Raw genomic sequence first — 22,963 nt, forward strand, 5'->3', positions numbered from 1 at the left:
CAGCTCTGCGGGCAGCAGCACAGAAGTAAGGGTGGCAATACCATACCATGCCATCCTTACATCTGCGCTGCTGCTGGCGGTGGCTCTGCCTTCAGAGCTGGGGTCCTGGCCTGCACCCGCTGTTCTCCAGCTGCCAGCTCTGAAGACAGTGCTGCCATCAGCAGCAACACAGAAGTAAGGGTAACCCCCCCTACAATAACCTTGCAACACTTCCCCCCAACTCCTTTTTGGGTCAGGACCCCTACAATTACAACACCATGAAATTTCAGATTTAAATAGATGAAATAATAAAATTTACAATCTTATGACCGTGAAATTGACCAAAATGGACCGTGAATTTGGTAGGGCCCTACCCATAACTACCCATTGGAGGGTGGAACCCTGAAATCACTGTCAGATGTATTTTAATGGAACTAACAGTCAGAACTTGCTCTTTTAGGGGCAACAGATAATCCAAAAATGTGGAAGCCTGCACTGGAGAGATTTCTCAGCTGAGAGCAGGTAGAAAAATGTTTCCATTTGGCCAGGTAAGTCTGTCTAGCTGCAGGCTTTCAGAAGCAGCTCCTGAATGATTTTCAAGCAAGTTATGGTGTTAGCCGTGAAGCATCCATTCTATCAAGTGGAGGGTCTGTAGGTTGGGACGGAGCAGATGGCCATGGTCCTGAGAAAATTACATCTGAATCTAAGGGGAGAAGTAGAGGAGGCCTCACTAACAATGCTAACAGGTCGAGGACCAGTGTTTCCAAGGCCATGTTGGTGCTATTAGTATGAGGCAAGAATGATCCTGCTTGGCTTCAAATATGACTAAGTAGTAATGGTACCGGAGGAAAGGCATATAGTAGGGAGTTCCATCCATGATAGCAGGAAAGTGTCCAAAGAGCTAAGACTAAGACCACCTTGGGAGCAAAATTGATGGCATTTTCTATTGGTCTTTGTTGCAAACAGATCCACCTGAGTAGTTCCCCACAGCTGGAAGATGGACCTGCCCATGTCCAGATGTAGTGACCATTCATGGGGTAGGTGATCTGCCAACATGTTCTACTCTCCTGGGAGGCAAGCAACTTTGAGGTGAATGGAGTTAGTTATGCATACCTCCTGACTCAGTTGGGAGGAACATGATCCTTCTTGTCTGTTTACATAAAACACAGTGTTTAACAGACAAGATAACTAACAGATTTTTTTCCCAGAATATGTGAATTAAAGGCAGAGAAGGCTAGACAGCATGTAGTTTCTTGATGTTTATATGAGTCCTCAGATCCTGTGAGGACTACAACTCAAGAGGTTCTAATGTGTGCCCGCCAACCCAGGGATGAGGCATCCATGACCAGTGTGCACATTGGTTGTGAAGAAATGAAGGGAACTCCCGCGCAAACATTCAGAGGGTCTGTCCACCAGTCCAGAAGGGACAAAAATACCTCTGGAATGTGAATCACTGCCTAGACAATCACAGGGGGTGTACACCGACACTAGCCATCCTTGAGGAGTCCCGAGTCCTAGTTGGACATTTTGCACCACAAAAGGTACTTGTTACCCATACCAGGTCTCTGACAATTTTGAACCTTGACTGGGGCCAAGCCCGCCAACAGCAATTCTGGGCCTCAGGGTAGAACAGTCAATGGGCCCCCACACAAGCACAAGCCACAGACGCAGTCCGCCTGACATTTGGGCAGTGCTGCGCCTGTGCTGGCTGGTGCCCACCGAGCTGCTGGCTGCGCGCTGTGCACACTTTTCTGGCACAGCCAGGGCTTCCCCATGCCCGCCCAGTAGGATTGCCAACTGTCTAACTGCGCAAACCCAAAGACCCTTGTCCCGCCCCTGCCCCTTCCCCGAGACCACGCCCTTGTCCTCCCCCTTCTCCAAGCCCCGCCCCCCTGCTCACTCCATCCCACCTCCCTCTGTCACTCGCTCTCCCCCACCTCACTCACTTTCACCAGGCTAGGGCAGGGGGTTGGGGTATGAGAGGGGATGCAGGCTCTGGGAGGGGGTTGGGGTATGAGAGGGGGTGCGAGCTGTGGGCTGGGGAAGGGGCAGAGGATTGGGATGCAGGAGGGATGCAATGCTTACCTTGTGCGGCTCTCAAAAGCGACCAGCACACTTCTCTGGCAGCGGCTCCTAGGCAGGGGACCCAGGAAGTCTCCACGCACCGCTGCCCGCAGGCACCACCCCCGCAGCTCCTATTGGCCGCAGTTCCTGGCCAATGGGAGCTGCAGCGTTGGCACTCAGGCAGCCCACGGAGACCCCCTGCCCACCCCCGCTTCCCCCCGGGGGTCATAGAGCCTTTCCAGCTGATTCCGGGAGCAGCATAGAGTGAGGGCAGGCAGGAAGCCTGCCTTAGCTCCGCTGCGCTACTAGGGGCCCTCGGGCCTTTTTAAATCACCCATGCCTCTGACCACTATACACTTTGTATTCTGTGTTGTAATTGAAGTCAATATATTTGAAAATGTAGAAAATATCCAAAACTATTTAAATAAAATGGCATTCTATTATTAAAAGTACGATTAATCACAATTAATTTTTTTTAATCGCTTGACAGCCCTAGTTTTTATATACATTATTCTCACAACAAAATGACAAACCAAGAATTATTTTATCAAATGCAATTGGTTAATAACAGAGTATAAGCTTCCTGATTGGTTAATAAGTTAGATTGGTTAATAATTAAATCAGTGTTTTAATATGTGCTGCAAAGAGTCACAGGAGAGACATTAAAGAGCCACTTGCGGCTCAAAAGCCATAGTCTGTGTATCACTGTCCTAGCATCTTAGGAGAGCTTGCAGGTTAGCAATTCTTAGCTGTAGACCTCCTGTTGAATAAAATTATTCCTCGCTCCTTGGCATTGATGCTTGGTGACTCTGCCTCTTGTGCTCATTAGCTGCTGTCACCACCAAAGCCTAGGGGCAAGTGAGGGTTGAAGCCCTTAGAAGGGACAGAGTATCTCCTTTCTGACCATTTTATCATAGGCGAGAGGAAAGAAGGGATCTGCCAAAGCATTTTAACCAGTTCCAGAAGGGCTTCATTAAATCAGAACAGCCACTCTGGAGGATCCAGCAGAACGTAAAATGTCTACCAGTTTGTGGAATTTCTCATGGACCTCTTCCACCAGAATGTCTAAAACAGAGGGCACCTTTTTAAGCAGTTCTTGGTTAGCCTTGTAATACTCTGGTGGTGGTGAATCACTCACCATCTCTACAGCCTCATTTGGTGATAAGGAAGGTGATGCACCAGGAAGCAGAGGAAATGGCTGGTCTGTCTCTTGCAGGGAGGAGCTCTCAGACTTCCAGTTCCTCGGTACCATACTAGGCCTCCGAGATTGTTGTCTGTGGTACCAATGATCTCAGTGCATCCTTGAGGAAGTCAACTCAGATGGGTGAGGAAAGGTCCTAGCAGAGGGAAGGACACTCCATGGTGTCCAGAGCAATCACTGGTATGGGGGGGGTGGATACCCTGGTTGACAGACCATTGTTACTTGCAATGTACCTATTATTGAGACTGCATTGACTTCCATGGACCCCAAGGCTCTAATGGAGGGCAAACTTCCCATCTGGTATGGGACACAAAAGATCCCACTTCCAAGTCTGACAAAGATGACTCAGTCCTGCGATAACGGTGGAGCAGAATCATTGTGCACTGGAGACAGTTTAGCTGAACCCAGAGATGGTGATACCGGTGATATTAACAGTGGCATGCCCCTGGACTGTATCAGCCTCCTAGGTATTGGGAGCGACATTGGCGCCACCTGCTTTTGCAGAGCTGGTGTAGAGACCAGACACTGGTAGCAGCTGGAACCCTTCCCTGCACTCCCAGGGACACCGGTGCCAGGGGGTTAAGTAATTCTTTGTCAGTAGCGTAGACTTCCAGCATCCTCAGTACCAGGATAGGGTCTGAAACAAACTTCAGGGGCTGGCCTCGACAGACCTGACACTGGTTCTGGAATTGTTGAATCTCGCTTTACAGCAGTGGAGCACTCTGGGGAATGTTTCCATTCACAGTCCCTCCTACAAATCTTTCTTTTAGCTGACCTCAGTACCAAGATCTTACTGGATAAGGTACCATGTCCTTGGCAGATCTCTCTCTCTTCTTAGGTACTGTAGATACAGAACATGGTGCCAAAAATGGCTTGGGAGGCGCACACTTCACTGATGGTCTAAGTATGTTCTGAACCCAATGGCTCTGATGAAGGGTGAAGTGCCACCCTCATAAAGAGACAGTTAAGTCTCGCTGCTCTGTCTTTATTTGAGTAAGGCTTTGTGTCACCCGTCACTCATGTGGGATCCCAGACACTTTTGGCAGCTGGGGTGTGGGTCACTGACTGCCAGTCTGGCACATGACCGGTGAGACTTGAAACCTGGAAAGTAAGGCATGGCTCTAATATCGAAAATCAAATTTGGTCCAAAAGGGACCTAACAACTGAAACCTAACTATATAGTATAGCTCACTCACTAAGTACTAAATGGAAAAGACTATATACAGAGAGTGAGGGAACTAAACTTGTGATAGCAAGACTGGAAGTGCTCTAACCACAGTCACTGGCTGTAAGACAGAATTGAAGGGGGATGAGGGGCAGTTCCAGCCTCTTATATTGGCACACAACAGTACAGGGTGCTCAAGCCACCCTAACCGGTACCTCTGAGGGAAAAAGTCCTCAGACAACTGTGCACAAGGCACACACATACCAACAGTGGAATGGACATGTGCAATCACTCAAGGAAGAATGGGTGTTAGCAATGGGTCCCAATCTTCACCAATAGTGAAAATCTCATTGCCTCATTCATGTTTTCTGTAATGCTGTTGAAAATGGGATTGTCCCATTTATGATAGCTGTTAAATTGTTTAAACACTAGATAAGAGAAGCAAGCATGTGTTTGAGTAACTCGCCCATTGTTAGCACTTGATGATTTTCCTAATATATATAAGCCTGTTGTCTTTATAGTTGAAGAAACATCAGTTAAAAAACTACCCTTCCATTATAAAAGTAATGGAATCTGCCAAATATTCTTGACATGTCTTTTCGAGAGCTTTGGCTTTTATAAGAGAATCAAAACTTAACAGTGTGGTATTTCTCACAGTAAAGCCAGTAAAGTCATATTAGAGAAAAGTGACTTAATAGAGTAATTATCTACTGCAATATTGTGGAACACTAAGAAAAATATTAACCAAAGAAATTCTGTAAGTTTGACTATAAATCCATTCTCACCCTGAATAATGTGATTCACACTAACCTACAGTATGAGACTCACACATAGTACCTATACCATTAGAGGCCATCTTTAAAATTGTGGTATAAAAACCTGTTCAATGGTGGGGGCGAGGGGTGTTGTTTTTTGTTTTGTATAGTAGTGGTGTTTTCTCTCAGGAGAGATGATCCCCTCCCATGGTATTCGAAAACAATTTAAAAAAAAAGACAACCGGATAGAGACATAACTCCAAAGGATCCCTCAACCCAAATTCTCACTAATGAAAAGTCACAAAGTATAGTAAAAATGCAGCCATTATTTTATATCAACTTAAATTTTTATTTTGGTATAAAGTGCACATGAAGATGTTAAAATATAAATGACATTACTATGAGACCCTCACTTGGAATATTAAAATACTGTTCAGTAAGAGTTGTATTAGAATAAAATAATCTGAAACAAGGACATTCTTCTAAAGAATTTGAATACTACTTAAAATTCTGGATTTCAGGTACAGTTTTAAAAATAGGCTTGCAAAATAATGAAAAAACACTGAGTCTTTGCAAGGATTGAATGGTGAAGGAGAATGAAATACCTTCTCAATTTTAGGTGGCACTCTCTCTTTCAAACAGGGTTAGAGCCTACTGGGTGAAGTAGTGGAAAAGGAGAGGGCTTGCATTGCCATGTATGTTTTGTGTCTAAATAAAGGATTTTATAGTCTAACAGTAATCCAATTAATGGTACTTCAAAAATATTTACATGCTAAATATAAGTACTAGTTATCCATATCCAACAGATAACCAATACAAACCATCACCACAATGAGATTTAACAGACAACTTTTCTTCTTCCAGTATTTAGGGTCACCCATGGATATATAGGCTTGTGCTTATACCTTCTGCAGTAACAAGGTAACAAAGTAACAAAGTTTCTCAAATGGAACTGTGCTTAGAGCTACAATTCAGAATGGTTACAAGAAAAGCTTATAAAAGTATCCACTTGTAATGTGCTTACGGCTTGTATCTCCCAAACATGATTTTTCCTCCTGAGAATGATGGTATTTTGCTCTACCAACAGTTAGAGTTCCACATTCAAACACAAAATAAAACTCAGGCCTTCTAACTTAGCAACAAGTCTCTCATTCATCCAGCTATTAGCTACCGATTCTATGGCTTGGCATCTCATGTAATTTCCATTATTGTCAATACAAAAATCTGTGTCACTGAAAATTTAGACACAGAATTAAAAAAATGGACATAAAAGCCACCAGTAAGCAACATTGCAGTGATTGCATTACTCCTTTCCATATTTAATTCAGTTAATATCTCAGGTTTTGGATTTACTTGAAGCTGCCTCCGAATTTCTAGTTTACAGCATCAAAGAAACCAGAGGGCCTTACCACAGAGTTTAAGCCAGAACTATCCAAAAATCAAAGGGCATGGAGTATGCGCAGGACCACCTAATCACCTTCTCTTGAGTGTCACCTGGAGGTTTTTGCACAAACTGTGCCACTCATGTGTTACGGAAAACATGAAGAATAGCCTATTAAAAAAGGACTTTCCCAGTATATCCAAAATTATACTGTTTTACACTGAAATCATCAAAAGTCAGACTTCCATTACTCCTAAGTGAAGGCAAAACTGCAAGAGGAAAAGACATGTAAGATATGCTTAAAGACGTCAATGAAACATTAAAGCTACTATCATAATTTTTTTTACTAGATCCATTGAATACATTTTATGGTCTCTGGCTGGAAAAAAGGATATCTGATTTTTCACTTAAGTAGCACTGAAGGTATACTCAGGCTGCAATGAGAGGAATGAAAATATAATGCAAATTCTTAATGAAAAGTGCTACCCAGCAAATGCAGACTCTTAAAACAAATTCCTCATTCAGGAAAATGCAAAGCATCCAGGTGGAAAAATTTAAGGGGTATGCAAAGAGTTTGTTGACAGGTATTTTATAAATACAAAATAAGACCTCAGTACACTTGTTTGTATTATGTATATTATGACTAGAGTTTTGGCTAATAGACCGCTCAATCTTGCTTCTACATTTTTCATGCCCAGACACCCATATTTCAGAGATGTCACTGGATTTATATGTGCACATGTCAGCTCTGGTAGCTTTTGAAAGTGTCCTCTCACTGTTGCCTATAATTAGGCTTGGCAGAATTAGATTTTATTTTTTAATAAATTTCAATGGATAATATTGGTTTATTTTTAAGCATTTTTTTTCAAATGTTGATTTAAATTTTCACAGTGGTGCAAGATTATGAGGGAACAAAATGGGCAGGTCAGACAATTATTTAATGATAGACGTTGAGATTAAAAAAAGTTAAAGCTTTATAACCATTAAAACACAAATGGTCAACACCACATGTCAAAATACACGAAGTAAATATCCTTAAATCAAACTATTAAGTTATCAAGCATAATTTTTCTTACTTTCCCTATCTGTAAAATTCAATTATTATTAATGGAAATATTTTTTCTTCGGTTTGTGCATGTATAGTGAAACTGACGTTTACCGACATTTACCAATAAAAAGCTGATGCTTCCAAGCCTATCTATAATGCTCAAAAGGCCAAGAAGATTTCTTGCTCACTGAAGAAACAATAGGTTTCCATCACCAGCCCTGCTTAGCCGAAACCTCAGACCATAAGCAGATACATCATAGCAGAAAAGTAATAGTAATCTGAGCCATTTCTGCCAAGTTCCACTCCTAAGCTTTAAAGGCATCAACAACAATATAAATTTAATTACTGTTAAAAAAAGCTCTAACATCATAGCAGTATGTGATCTGTAAACAAAACTAACACTGTTCTAACAAGGCTTGTATTAGTCAATTTCAGGGGACACGTGTCAGAATCCCCCTAGTTCATTAACAAGGCTATAAACACAATGGATTCCACTCAGAGCACATATCCCAAACCAGTGCTTTTCAAAGTACCATTCTGGATTTAGGAATAGCAAAACTGGACTAATGCAAAAAACAGATTTCGCTAATTTAGAAAGGCTAGAAACAGAGACCTGGAAGTAATGCAGGTAGAACTGCAGGAGTCAGTTCTGCAGAGGATGGAAGAACAGATCAAGACTCTCACTAATAACCCCTAAACTGACCATGATCCTTTGAGATAGTGAAGCTCTTAATAGATACAATGAGACTAATGGGGGTTGGAGACATTTTTGGTGGCTACCTATAGCTGTGGAACTCTTTGCCACAAGACCAAAGGATGACCACAAACTTGGCTCCCTCCAGGGAAAAATGCAATACCCTCTTTTTATTGCCTGCCCACAAAATTAACAGGAAAAAGAAAAATCCACTACTCCGCCATTTCAAAGATGTGGGAGAGAAGACCGAAGTAATTTTTCCTGTCTTTTAAATTCTACCTGCCTCCCAGAAAGAAGGGCAAGAGAAAAATTAGGCCTACACACTGACCACTTAAGTGGTATAAACAGGACCTTCTGTTGACCTACCCTGCAAACAGGTATTTGAACCTTGCATGGAAATTGTGACATTCACTGACTCATGTACTCCCTATGCCAGGTGGAGCTCCTTAACCCCTGCTTGAATATAACTTCTCCATTAAAAGGGAGGCACAAGTGACTCATGACAGAAGGAACTAGTATTTGGGACAGAGTCATCCTGGGGGAAAACTCTTGGAACAGCCTAGTTTGGAGTGAAACTTTATATTGCATTGTTTATTTTAACTGCCAATAATAGAACCAACTTGGAAAGAAAGAGGAGTTTGGACACTCAAGAGTGTTCTATGGTAGAGCAGTATGACAACTGCCCGTTCAGATATGGATTTACGTACATATTTGTAAAACTCTCAGATACCACAACAATGGGCAAAAGTTAATATCTGTGATAGCTACAGATAGCAAGTTAACCACACAAGAGGTATAATGCACAGGAATAAGTGATGAAATAAAACTAAGTGACTACCAAAATTACAGTAAGTGTTGACAAATACTAATTAGCCATTTTGGTGGTAACAAACAGTAAAACTGTTTATATATCAACAAACAGACTCCTAAGTGAGTATTCAGGTTGCCCAGTTAAGTAAACAAACAGTTCTTGGTCATGAAATGTGTCTTTCCATTTGCAGTGCAGTTGACTCTAGAGTATTTGTAATATATGCAATATAAACAGAAATATTTCTCACCTGCCAGTAACAAATTGTAATAGTAACACTCGCTCTTCCTGAGTTAGTTCTTCTACAACATCCCAGAACCACTAAACGAAAAAGAAATTTGTTTAATGGAAAATGAAAACTCTCTTTTTTAAAATTTGAAAAAAGATATAAACAAATAAGGGCACATTTAAAAAATTATGGTTTAAATTATGGAAATTAGCTCCGAGTCAGATTCATACCTCATTTTATTATGAGACATTCCCATCTTAAGTGATTTATAAGAATACTTTGGTTAATGTAAGTTTTCATCCAAAAGTAGCAAAAACTTTGAAGATTAAAATACAATATCCTCCATCCATTCAGCTGGGACTTTACCTGAATAACAGGGTCTTCTCTTTCATAGCCACTTGTGTATTCTGTATTTTTTATCCAATCACTCACATCAATTTCTGGCATACCAGACAGCAACAGCTCCTTCAGGGGGAAAAACAAATCTTGATTAGTCTTCTCTACAAACAATTAATTTTGAAGAGTGCAGTTGCTTTAATTAAAGAATAATCCTGAATGAAACCAAAACGCCTTTTCTGTTCCAATTTCCTTTCAATACTTTATTCCTAATAATAAATAAGATATCAAAGCTTATAATACAAGATCCTTGAGTCTCCTACATTTTAAAAAAGACAGGCAAACCTTTGTATATTATTTAATTCCACCTGCAAGTCATCAGAAGTAGAAATTTTATTATAAGCAAGTGCAGTGTAAGCAAGGGAGCTAGTACAGTCCTGGTACTGGAGTTCCACTAGAGCCAACCTATCCACCCATCCTGCAGGCAAGGTGGATCTTTGCAGACTACCAGCCCTCCAATGCACAGAAATGAATTGGCTGAAAAACCTCTCTCCTTGACTGGGAAAGTCTAGTGCCACAGCTAGAGGTAGTTTTTCTTTGGCTTCCTCTCCTGGCAAGGGAGAAGCAACTTTCATCCTTTTCGTCAGAGATAATCCAAATCTCTGTGAGACAGAAGGAAGACTGGCATCTTTCTAAACAGGCTGTTCTCAGTAGAGTGATGCCAAAAATCCATTGAGTTGGAGGATCAACCTACGCTGAGACAATGAGAAGGGGCACCCTACTAATTCATTACTTCCAGACTAAGACAACTTAATATTTTAGATATGAAACTAGAAGTCAAAGATACAGTGTCAAAGTAGGTAAACGCGTTGTCCCATAGCCACCAGAACCCCTTTTAATAAAACAGATTCTAAGTGGAATAGTTAAGTGTATGAGGGCTGCCAAGTTTGTCTACACTATACTACACAACTACATATTCAACCTTAATATAAAATACATTAAATCCCTTATATCAGAATGAGAAATCCTTTGTGTTTTATTGTTGCACAGACTTCTGATACAGGAAAATATCCTCTTAGAAAGCATACTTGAATATTAAAAACCAAAACACTTGCATAACTGGAAGACTGAGTTGTTAATTTCATTTTGAAAGGTCTGAATCAGCTTTTTTACAGGTTAAGAAATTTTAAGCCTGTAAGTGATCACCTGAAATGACAGGTTTTCCTTTTTAATAATAAAACAACATTATTTAAATTTTTAATATAATATTTTAAATGCTATATTAAAATATCAATGTCAGTTTTTAATTTATAGAAGCACAGGTTAGTGGTTGTACCACAAACTACTATTCAGAAGGCCAAATTTGGAGCTTAAAGCTGTGTTTTGTTCCTTGCCCAGCAGGAGCTGAATGCATTGTGGAGAAGAGAAGGACAGGGAGCAAAAGAGGCACAGTGTTCTTAACACTTGTCTGACACACTTTGCTGATGGGAGGATGGAAGATGGGGTTCTAGACTGACCCCACCACCTTAATCAAGGTGACAGTGACAGAACAGGAGTGAGGGGAAGATATACTTAATGATCAAAAAAGCATCCCTGAGAGGGGACAGAAGAAAAAAATGCTTAACTTTTGTGAAGGCCTCTAATTAAAACTCAGTGGACTGGCAGTATAGCACAATCTACAATATTGGGGGCGGGGGAGGGGAGGGTAATTTCAACATTCTACCAAAAATAGCATATATAAGGAATCACAGGGCAATATTTCAACTCCTTCAGATAGTGTGTCTAATGAACTGGTGTCCCAAACATGACAACTTGGAATTTTATTTGAGCTTGCATGTGTGTGCACATGTGCACTATGTACACCAGGATCTTAGGTTACCAGCAAGACAAAAGGACAAAATGCTGAAGAAATTAAAGTCTGTATTTCTTTGAGAACAAGGGAAGGAAATTAACTTTCAGTGGCTTCTCTGTTCCCCCTCCAATGACACCCCAAATGTGTGCACAAATACACATATACTTTGCAGGAGAAAAACATGAGGGCATTTTATAAATTGTAACATCAGCACATGTACATGGTGGAGGCTGGAACTCTAATTTACCCTTCAAAATAAAATAAATGGGGCAAGGCTGCATAAAAAGGATTTTTGTGGAATTTCTGCTCTGAATTTTCTGGTTTTAGTAAAAGATTTGGGTCTTTAGTTTAACTACAATACTCAGGTATAAGTAGAATTTCCAATCTTAAGTTGGAAAAAATCTTTAATTTTACATTAAATAAGATTTAATGCTTACAGTATGACCTATATTTTTACATTCAGTGAAACTTAGGCTCCTAAATCACTGTGAAAATTTTACACCAAGTGACTTTGTGGCTTAGGAAGAAGGAAAGAGGAGAAACATCCAAACAGATAGGGAAACAACCGTGGAATATCATGGAAAACAGGCAGAAAAGGCCCTTACTGGTGGTCACTTTCTCCAAGCTATTAAATATATATGTAGTCAGAAATGAAAAATGGAGCAACTACACAAAGATTTTTTTAGGAAAGTAAATTTGAGTCAGAAAGTAGGAAGTGGATGAAGATAAATAAACTAGGCAATAGAAACGTTTCCTGATGTTTACTGAAGGGATTTATGGACCACAAGACATATTCACTTTCTATCTTGGGTATTACAAAGCAAGACTTTACTCTTGTAATGAGTGATCAATACTACCATCTTTCAGGAAATGCTCACCTAAGGTAATCAGAGTGAACAAGTACAGAAGTTTCAGAGCAGGTCTATAGAAGTGAAAACCAAAGCATGAATATCAAATTATCTTTCAAAACACTGAGCTTTGCTAATGTAACGAGGTAGAAGTAATGAAGTGCTGAATGCTGTCAGTTACAAATATAGGCACTGCTACTTACCAGTTCATATTCATCAAAAAGCTGTATAAGAGAAGGTGGTATGAACATATGAAATCCTTGCAAAAAAGCATTTATCTGAGGCTGAATGGCTCTTGTCATTCGAAGTTCAGTAACAAGCTGGACATACTCAGCCTGCAATGAAAGATATTGAGAACATTAAAATGAGATATTTTATGGTAAAAATATATAAACATATATATGCACGAACATAGTCCCGCCTACATTAAGATTATAATTCAAAGTAAATTCTAGCTGAGGCTTTGAATGGATTCTTCACTCACCTAACTGAGGCTAGCAACTGCAGCACACATGGCCACATTTTCAAAAGGCCTCAAAAAAGACACCTACAAAGTTTGAGCAAGCACCCTTCTATTTCCTTTTTGCCCATACAAATGTATGTAGGACGGCCATATCTTGTGGGGCATGTTTTTGGAGACTACTTCTGGAATGACAGTGCAGCACAGTCCCAGCCGGGGCTTGGATCTAGACCAAGAATGTTAATGGAATTTTACATTGTCATTTTCTGACTGAATGAACAATACAGCCTCAAACATCAGTCTGGATGGAATTTCCTTTTCTTGTTTTTTAACTAAACAGGAGAACAACAAAAGACTGAAAAAAATCGCTTTGCTAAGGAGGCTGACTGGAGCTGGAAGACGCTGCTTTCTCCAACTTGTCTGAAAGGATGGAAAAGTAGAGAGACTGGAAAATTCCCCAAACAGAAGAGAGAGAGGTGACAGAGGAGGATTTAAAAAGGACTCACAGGGAGAAGCCTTTTAGAGGGACAGAAAGCTTGGGGCAGGCATAGAAGAGACAAGTATGCTTTTGTAGCAGAGGTCTGTTTGAACTGTGAAACCAACCAAGGTCAGAGAAAGCAAGCTGAGCTGGAAAGATTCCACGTTTCTGAAGAAAAAGTCATGAGCTGCAGAGAAAGGATCCTGGGCACCCCAGAGGACTCTGCCCAAGCGCAAAGAACTCTCAAAATGGCGAAGAACCCAAGACAGGGAAATTCATATAGGTGTGTTTATTTTGTACACATCTGTATATTTCTTGTGCTAAGTGGAGAACAATGGTGTTTCTGGATCCTGTACAAAGTCTGTTGGCTCTCAAACCTCTCAAGAGGTTAACTGTAAACCAGAAGGCTCACACCTTTGGTAGGATTCTGGGGACTGTTCAAGAGCTGCAGGGGATGTTTGGGGGAGACTGCACTAGTTTCAGGGCTTAGGCAATGGGACAATGGAGTCCCCACTCCCATGAGGGGCATCAGACACAAAGTGTGCCTCTCGAGTGTGTGCTTAGAGGCCCAAAGCCACGAACGGTGCCTAAGCTCTGCCCAGTCCCAGCAAGTGAAGGGCACAGAGGATTCAGCATTTGAATCTCCTCACAGCTGTCTAGTGAAAGTCCAACAGGGGGAACTCAGCCAGATCTGTGACACTGTCTTGTTCCAAAACAAGAAGTTTGGACACAGTTTCTACTTAAGTTTTTATACCATATCCATCACCACAGCATCTAAGTATCTGGTTCTTGGAGAATCAATTAACCTCTCTGCCTCCAATTCCCCATCTATACAATGGAGATACCTCAGGTTTATAAACACCAGAGTTACGAACTGACCGGTCAACCACACACCTCATTTGGAACCGGAAGTACGCAATCAGGCAGCAGAGAAAAAAAGCAATACAGTACTGTACTGTATTAAACGCAAACTACTAAAAAATAAAGGGAAAGTGTAAAAAAGATTTGACAAGGTAAGGAAACTGTTTTTGTGCTTGTTTCATTTCAATTAACATGGTTAAAAGCAGCATTTTTTTTTCCTGCACAGTAAAGTTTCAAAGGTGAATTAAGTTAATGGTCAGTTGTAAACTTTTGAAAGAACAACCATAATGTTTTGTTCACAGTTACAAACATTTCAGAGTTACAAACAATCTCCATTCCCGAGGTTTTCGTAACTCTGAGATTCTATTGTAAGTCTAAAGTGACAACATTTAAAAAGTATCAGAGGGGTAGCCGTGTTAGTCTGGATCTGTTAAAGCAGCAAAGAGTCCTGTGGCACCTTATAGACTAACAGACGTATTGGAGCATGAGCTTCCGTGGGTGACTACCCACTTCGTCAGATGCATGATAAGGTGCCACAGGACTCTTTGCAACATTTAAAAAAAAAATCCCTATTTTGAAAGGCTGCCCAATTTCAAAGAAATCCCTTATACTTTATTCTAACAGGAACTGGTAGTCTCTTCAAAATTGGAAGAAATTCTCTTTTCAGTGTAAAAGTAGTAGTAACATAAGAGTGAGATGAATGATTAGTTAAATGTTTGTGAAGTGCTTGCAAGAGGAGAAGGGTTACTTAAGTACATCTTAAACCAAGATTCCAGTCTCTTCCAAGGACACCACTGAAGGGCAGGCTAAAACAGGTTGAGGGAACCCATGGAGAGAAAGACACCTCTGGAAATACTTATTTCCAACATGCATGGGACTGGGAATGGGTTAAGAACACTTTTCTAGATGCCCAAAAAGCCACAATCCCACTGTTGAGGAAGAAGGCCATAATGATTTTAAAAAACAAAAGCACAAAACTGATTTAACAAGGAAGCAAAGGCAGCTATAAAAAAAATCATTTGTATATAAGGAGGATGTTAAACAGCAGCTACTGAAGTTAGGCATTTTTAGATCAGCAGTTCCAGACAACCTGCATCCAAGGGTCTTAAAAGCTGGCTGAAGAGCTCATTGGCTTGGTAATGATGATTTTCAGTAAGTTAACATACCAGGGAAGTTCCAGTAGACTGGAAGAAAGCTCATTATGTGGCAATATTTAAAAAGAAACAGGATGACCCAGGTAATTATAGGCCTGTCCGTCTGACATTGACCCTGGGCACGATAGGGGAACACTTGATATGGGAAAGAATTAAAGAAGGGTAACATAACTAACATCAATCAACATGGGTTATGGAAAACAGAGTCTATCTTTTTCTTATGAGATTACAAAAGTTTGCTTGATTAAGGCAATAGTGTTTAAGTAGTATACTTTGACTTAGTCCCAACATGACATTTTGATAAAAAAAACTAGAAATATATAAAATGTACCTGTCACTCGTTAAATGAATTAAAAGCTGGCTAACTGATAGGTCTCAAAATGTATCTGTACACAGGAAATAATCAAATGGGTGTGTTTTTAGTGGGGTACCGCAGGGATCAGTTCTTGACCCTTACTATAACGTTCTTATTAAACGACATGGAATAAAACAAAATCACTGATAAAGTTTGCAGACGACACAAAAATTGGGGAGTGGTAAATAACGAAGAGGACGGGTTACTGATACAGATCAATCTATGTCGCTTAGTAAACTGGCCACAAGCAAACAAGATGCACTTTAATAGGGCTAAATGTAAACATTTACTTACATAATGGAAGACTCTCTCCTGGGAAGACACTGAAAAGGATTTGAGGGTTGTGGTGGATAATTAGCTGAACATGAGCTCCCAGTGTGCCGCTGTGACCAAAAGGGCTAATGTAGTCCTTGGATGCATAACAAAGGGGAATCTCAAGTAGGAGCAGAGAGGTTATTTCACCTCAGCGGCTGGAATACCATGTCCAGTTCTGGTATCCACAATTCAAATAGGTTGATAAATTGGAGAGGCTTCAGAGAAGAGCCACAAGAATCTCTGAAGGATCAGAAACCCTTCCTCATAGCGACTGAGCTCCTTGAGTCTATTTAGCTTAACAAAGAGAAGTTTAAGTGGTGACTTGATTACAGTCTGTAAGTACCTACATGGGGAACATATTTAATAATAGGCTCTTCAATCTAACAGTGAAAGGTATACCATGATCCAATGGCTGGAAGTGAAGCTAGACAAATTCAGACTGAAAGTAAGATGTAAAGTACAATGAGAGTAATTAACCATTGGAGAAACTTACCAAGGTCATGGTGTCTTGTCCATCACTGAAAATTTTTAAATCAAAACCATATGCTCTAGTTCTACAGCCTGTGTTATACAGGAGGTCAGACTACATGATCACAATGATCCCTTCTGGACTTAGACTATGAATCTATACTAAATCTGCTTTGGTGGACAGGGCAGAGGAGTCCTTTTGGTTCAACAGAAGGAAAGGTACTGCAGGAACATTCCACGATATATGTATCACTTGACAAAGACATCAGTGGCTATCCAATGTAGCTAATGAAGTTCCCAGTCTTTATGACCCTTCAAGCCACTGGTCTTTGACTTCAGCAGCCAAGAGACCAAGATTGCCTTTCACGCATCATAGAAAGGAAGTCCTCCAGCAACGCCAAGTGGTGAAGTGTCAGGTGTAGGTGAATACTGGAAGTCAGTCACAAACCTTCATCCTTGGCACCAAGAACGTTAGGCAACATCCTAGGTGACTGAATAACCCCTTTTAAGACAGCACTGCTCACCCCCATAAAGGAAAAGGCCAGCAAAAGTGTCATAATATTGCCTGCCCAACTCTAATCTGGACAGTTTACCACATCTGGTGGATCATCCACATACGTGATCATTCTGTAAGCAAAACAAGAGCTCTCACCATGGGGATATGGAACATACGGACTCTAATGGATAACAACACATCAAGACCTGAAAGGTGTACATTATTAATTGCAAGGGAACTTGCAAGATGGAGCATCAATATGGCTGCCCTCAGCAAAAGATGACTTGCAGAATAAGGCTCCAGAAAGGAACTACGACAGAGGTCCCCAAAGTGTGGGGTGTGCCCCTCTAGGGGGGCATCGAGGAACATCCAGAGGGGGCACAACAGGGCCCAGACCAGCCCCCATAGCTGCAGGGAGGGAGCGCCACCCAGCCCCCAGCCAGGTCCCTGACTCCTGGCCCAATTGCCAGCCTCGGCGTGGCTCTGCCCCTGGTCCCCCCACCAGCCCCCAGCCTCGCCCACTGGCCACAGCTTCGTTCCTGGTCCGGGGCGAAGGCTAGGGGTAAGGCTGGGAGCGGAGCAGCACCTGGCCATGGGCCAGCTGCTGGCCCCCACTACAGCCCAGTTGCAGCTCTGCTTCCGTCCCCAGCCTCGGCACCCTTGGCGCCCTTACCCTGTCTGTGTCTCCCCCCTCCCTACCCCCGAGCCATGCGCCCGCTCTCAGCTCCAGGTAGATGGGGGGATGCGGACGGGGGGGCACGACTGTCAAAAGTTTGGGGCTCGCTGAACTAGGAGGTGGCTAATCATCTTTTGGAAAGAGAAAACAACACAGGAAGAAAGGATTTATGGCATTTATTTTGCCATTAGAAACAGCTTTCTGAAGTCACTGAAAGATTTATCCATGGGAGACTACTACCAGAGTAGGAAAAGACAGCGAGGCTTGGAACAGTGTAATAAAGACCAATGGAGTTGGAAAAATGAACAGCAATAGTCTCCTACTTCAGCAAGTGTGCTGAGCATGAGCTCTATTACCAACACAGTATTTAAGCAAGCAGACAAATATACAACCTCTTGGATGCATTTGAGATCAAAGCACTGGCACCTGAATGACTGTCATTATACAGCAAAGGGACATTGATATCACCAGAGCAATGCAAGGGGTGAACAGCTGGACTCACCACATTATGAAGCCACATGAGAGCACGTGACCCTGTGAGTTGTCATTGTTGGATAGCAACCTATAGACTATTTTATTGAAATTGTATATCCTACTTTCAACACCATCCATACAAATTTCTTCAGTTTTTATCTGCTGAACTAAATGTTTGTTTTAAATAAGTAGGTGTCATTCTCAATTGACATCCCTCTTCTACTGGACTGGATTAGCATCATTTTTACCCTTTGTGCTGCATGACTTTCTGAATTGGTTGGGATGATATTACTTTTCAACAGGTACCCCTCTACTGGACACACAATAATGAACTACTTCAGAGACTGAATTTCCCTCCTCCTACAGATGTTAGTACAAGTTTTAGTAAAGGGCAATTTTTTATTCTTAAATTACAAAAACAATTACACTGTAGACTACAGAAAAATATTCTAAACTTATTGAAGAAGAAAGACTGCAGTATAAAATTATTACATATTTTGGATCCTTTTTAAAAAAAGGCATTTTTCAAATCTGCCAGAGCCATTAAGTTATACAATACAAATTCAGGTCATTAAGAAAATATTTACTGAATAGGTATGTCCAAGAACTGACATAGGATACAGAGTCCTTGACTTTTCAATCATTAGACCAGGGGTGGGCAAACTAGGCCCGAGGGCCACATCCAGCCCCCCCAGACGTTTTAATCTGGTCCTCAAGCTCCTGCCAGGGAGTGGGGTCGGGGGCTTGCCCTGCTCCACATGGCTCCCGGAAGCAGTGGCACGTCCCCCCTCCAGCTCCTATGCGGAGGGGCAGCCAAGGGGTTCCGCACGCTGCCCCTGCCCCAAGTGCCACCCCCACAGCTCCCATTGGACGGAAACCACCGCCAATGGGAGCTACAGGGGTGGTGACTGTGGACAGGGCAGCATGCAGAGCTGCCTGGCCATGCCACCACGTAGGAGCTGGAGGGTGAAACATGCCGCTGCCTGTGGGAGCTGCCTGAGGTAAGTGCCGCCCGGAACCTGTACCCCTGACCCCCTCCTGCACCCCAACCGGCTGCCCCAGCCCTGATCCCCCTCCCGCCCTCTGAACCCCTCAGTCCCAGCCCAAAGCACCCTTCTGCACCCCCAACCCCTCATCCCCAGCCCCACCCCAGAGCCCTCACCCCAGCCGGAGCCTTCATCCCCTCTCGCACCCCAACCCCCAATTTCGTGAGCATTCATGGCCCGCCATACAATTTCCATACCCAGATGTGGCTCTCGGGCCAAAAAGCTTGCCCACCCCTGCATTAGACTGAATCTAGCCCATATCAATAGAAAGCAAAAAAGTCACTGCCCTCTAACTGCTGTTTGTATGACTGTGTCATTAAATAGTTTGATAATCTCCACATTCCTAAGGGACTAACATCTATATTTCAAAAGTCACCATAACAATTAGCAACATCAAAAGGTGCTAAGAACAAGAAGGGAATAGAGATATCACCTCTAGAGGTGATCTCTTCATGTCAGGGTTGAGCACGTAGTTGAGGTAGTATGAGATTATTTATAAAGCAAATATAACTATCAAACTAAAATATGTAAAATTCTTGTAGGGTAAGTCAAACAGAAGAATTTAGATATTAGATTAGGGATGACAGGTTAGCAAATTTCCAACTTCATTCAAATTGAAAAGAGCATTGTAAACTGCCGATAGACTTTATAATGGCAACATTGAAACCACAAATTATTGTGGGATATATTATACTAAGAGAATATATATTATACTAAAAGAATTTAAAAGAGATTGGAATCAAGCAACAGTGTATTTGTTCCCTGACTCCATCCATTTAGAATATTGATAAAGGGGTCAAATCTCCACTGACTTGCATTGTGTAGTCATTTACACCTGTGCAAAGGGGGTGGAAAACCAACTATGAATGGTACAAGACAGTGGAGAATCAGTCTCATAATATGCATGTTAGTTATCTGAATGACATTTCTGTCCTGATAGAAAGGAAGATTATGCTTAAGGATTCACTGTCAAAGTCCCAGAAACAAGAAAATTTTAAATAAACGATGACACCAAGTGGTCATTTTCCAATATAACAGCCGAATATCTTACCAACAAAAAGCTAGATAAATACATATAATTTATGTATACATATAATATACATAGTATGCTGAAATCAGAACCAGTGCAAAGGAAGTACAGAATTTGATTGGAACAATGTCTGCTTGACTCTTCTACGAAGTGTTAAAGTTTTAACACTAACTATACTGATGCTCATTTGCTTAACACTGAAAAGGATTATATGACTCTACAATGCTGGACTCCCAGACTGTTAATGTCACAAATAAAACTGTGATTAAAACTATTTTCATATATACTAAACAATTTATACATGGTTGGAAATGCTTCTCATGGAAACTTTCAGACCACTACATTGAATAAACTGAGCACAGTTTTCCTTTAAAATCTATTCATACACAGTGTGCTTATACTGGTAACAGAACCACCACCACACAACCATTTAATACATATGGAAAGATTAAAGAAGAAAACACAAATGGTAAATTTCTGAAGTGTCAGTAGCATGAAGGCATATTACCAGATACTGAACATTAAAGACAGTATGAAGAATACACTTAGCTATTGAATGAAGGACAAAATTCAATAAAAAAGGTAAGTTATATCATAATTTAGAACTAAATTTTTAAAAAGAGGCTGGGCAAAGGGTACTATTTTAACTCTTGTTATGGTAATTATACACCACAGACTAATGACTTTCTTCATGTAGGCAGTGTATGAAATGTAAATCACAGTACTAAATTTTAGAAGTCTACTTTACTTCATATCTTTTCCAAAGAAATTCTCTTTACATTTCACTATATCATTCAATTTTCAGGGATTTATAGCCACAGGGTATACAGTACGTATTTAATTTAGGTTTAGTTTTTCTGTAGCACAAGCAGCAGCAAGTTGTTTACAAAATATTTAACACAGAGAACAGAAACAGACTTTGCTTTAGTACTGTGTTTAAGTATTAGGCCCACCTGCACTAGCACACAGATTTTAACCTAGTTATAATTCTGTCAGCTTCTGCTTTACATAGATCAAAATGTTATATCGTTAAACTGGTTTTGGCTCATAAAATAAGCCTGAATCGTTGAAAGATGAAAGGCCTAATAAGTTTATTTCAAAATCCAATTCCTTTCCGTTTAGTGAATGAATTCGCATCGTGTTTTGTTCAATGATAACGTAAAACCAAACTGTCTGGATAGCTGAGCAGCACAATTCCTACTGACTTCAAATGAAGTTTTGGGTGCTTTGCACTTCTCTTCCCAACACACCTTAAATACTCCACTGTTTAGTGAGCAGGCCATGTTTAACAGTGAATTTTGCAACACTTAAGCAACATTACCTACAGCTGTATTTTTTAAAGGAACACAGGTGTTCCTTGTTAATATTCCCCGTCCTCTCCCACGCTCCCACCCCCCGCCAAGAGCTTGACCATGTGCAATATGGCATGATGTCACTTCTAAAAAAATCCTTCATTTGACTTCTACCTTGTTTTTCTTCATAAAGACTCCAACAAAAGAGGAAACAGACAATTTCCGAGAGCTGTTTAAAGAACTTTCTTCAGAAGAGTGGTCCAATTTATTGACACATACAAACAGGGACCATTTTGCGAGCTACTTTTTAATATTGTAGGTATGATTACTTTAGGTACATAATTTATGCTTCTATTCACTCATAAGTCAGTTCAATTGTTCTCATCAGTAACTTCTGGATAAACCTGAACACTCACTTTGTTGTCTTGTGTAACAAGAATACTTGCACCCCCTGGTTTCAAAGGCACTTCTTCCATTGCTCCAAACACATCAGTCTCGACAGAGAAGGTTAGTTCCAGCCCAAGATCACTGATATCATTATCTAAAATCCACTGCAAGTTCTTTGCATACTCTGGATCAATAGATGCCACATCCTGATAATTTACAGGAATACCTGAGAAAATAAAATCAAAATCCACATATTCAGTTTGCCTTAGCCTGCTTGTTCTATGGTAGAAGATTGCCCTCTAGAGAGTGACTGGAATAATGCAGGGATGAAAAAACATTTATAGTCATGATACACAGCAGAATTTAAACTCGCCATATCTTCTGTATTTTGGACACAGCCATAGAAAGTAAAACATGTCCTTTGATGTAGACTCTCCTGGTGAACCGAAGCTTAGTCAATAAGCTATAACAAGTGTACATTCCTGGGACCCTGACTCAAGCCTCACTGTGAAGCCCAAGGCTTTCAACCATGCACCTTCAGCCTCACGAAAATACACCAGTCCAACAGGTGTTTACAACCAGTAAGTTTTACAAAACCAGTTGCTTTAGTATATTAAAAAAATGTCTTTTCACTAAAAAGCAGTTTGTAGTTGGAAGAAAAATACTAAGGAAGTAGTTATGGAGGTCTTTTATATACTTAGAATAAATTAATTTCCTTGGCTCTTTAGATTTTTTTTTTCCCATTTCCTATGAGACCTGCTACTCTTTCAGCAACAACTGTGGTCCAGCTACAAATCACTTTCAGTACAAAAACTAAATTGTGAAACTCTAAAGCAACTTCCAGATTTGCTTTTATAATGTAAAGAGGCTAAAAAGCAAAAAGTTGTTATACAGGCTCAGCTGAGCACAGAAAGAAGTTTTAGAATTTCCTGTGTTTATCCCCTTCCCCAAATACACATCCAATTACAGCATACATTTTGCAAGCACCACTGCTAACCTGATCCTTTCACATCTTCCCCGCACTGTGAACCCATGGAGAAAGAGGGAAGATCAACAGCTCCTCCAATCTCAGCTCTGGTCACTCCTTGCCTATCTCACAGTCACAGCCAGA

The 22,963-nt window shown here is 41.0% G+C and overlaps 1 protein-coding gene across 8 annotated transcripts in view; it reads right to left on the bottom strand.

Moving 5' to 3' along the window:
• Positions 1 to 22,963, bottom strand: part of HACE1 (HECT domain and ankyrin repeat containing E3 ubiquitin protein ligase 1) — a 148,380-nt gene that overhangs the window by 53,014 nt on the left and 72,403 nt on the right. For all 8 annotated transcript variants that reach the window (XM_065588265.1, XM_065588267.1, XM_005287711.5 and 5 more), the window contains 4 exons: positions 21,882 to 22,078; positions 12,564 to 12,695; positions 9,691 to 9,789; positions 9,346 to 9,416 (listed from right to left, as the gene is read on the bottom strand). In XM_065588265.1, coding sequence (XP_065444337.1) covers positions 9,346 to 9,416; positions 9,691 to 9,789; positions 12,564 to 12,695; positions 21,882 to 22,078 — 499 coding nt within the window. The remainder of the gene's footprint in view (positions 1 to 9,345; positions 9,417 to 9,690; positions 9,790 to 12,563; positions 12,696 to 21,881; positions 22,079 to 22,963) is intronic.

The sequence above is a fragment of the Chrysemys picta genome, chromosome 3 (assembly GCF_011386835.1).
Source record: "Chrysemys picta bellii isolate R12L10 chromosome 3, ASM1138683v2, whole genome shotgun sequence".
Classification (NCBI taxonomy): domain Eukaryota; kingdom Metazoa; phylum Chordata; order Testudines; family Emydidae; genus Chrysemys; species Chrysemys picta.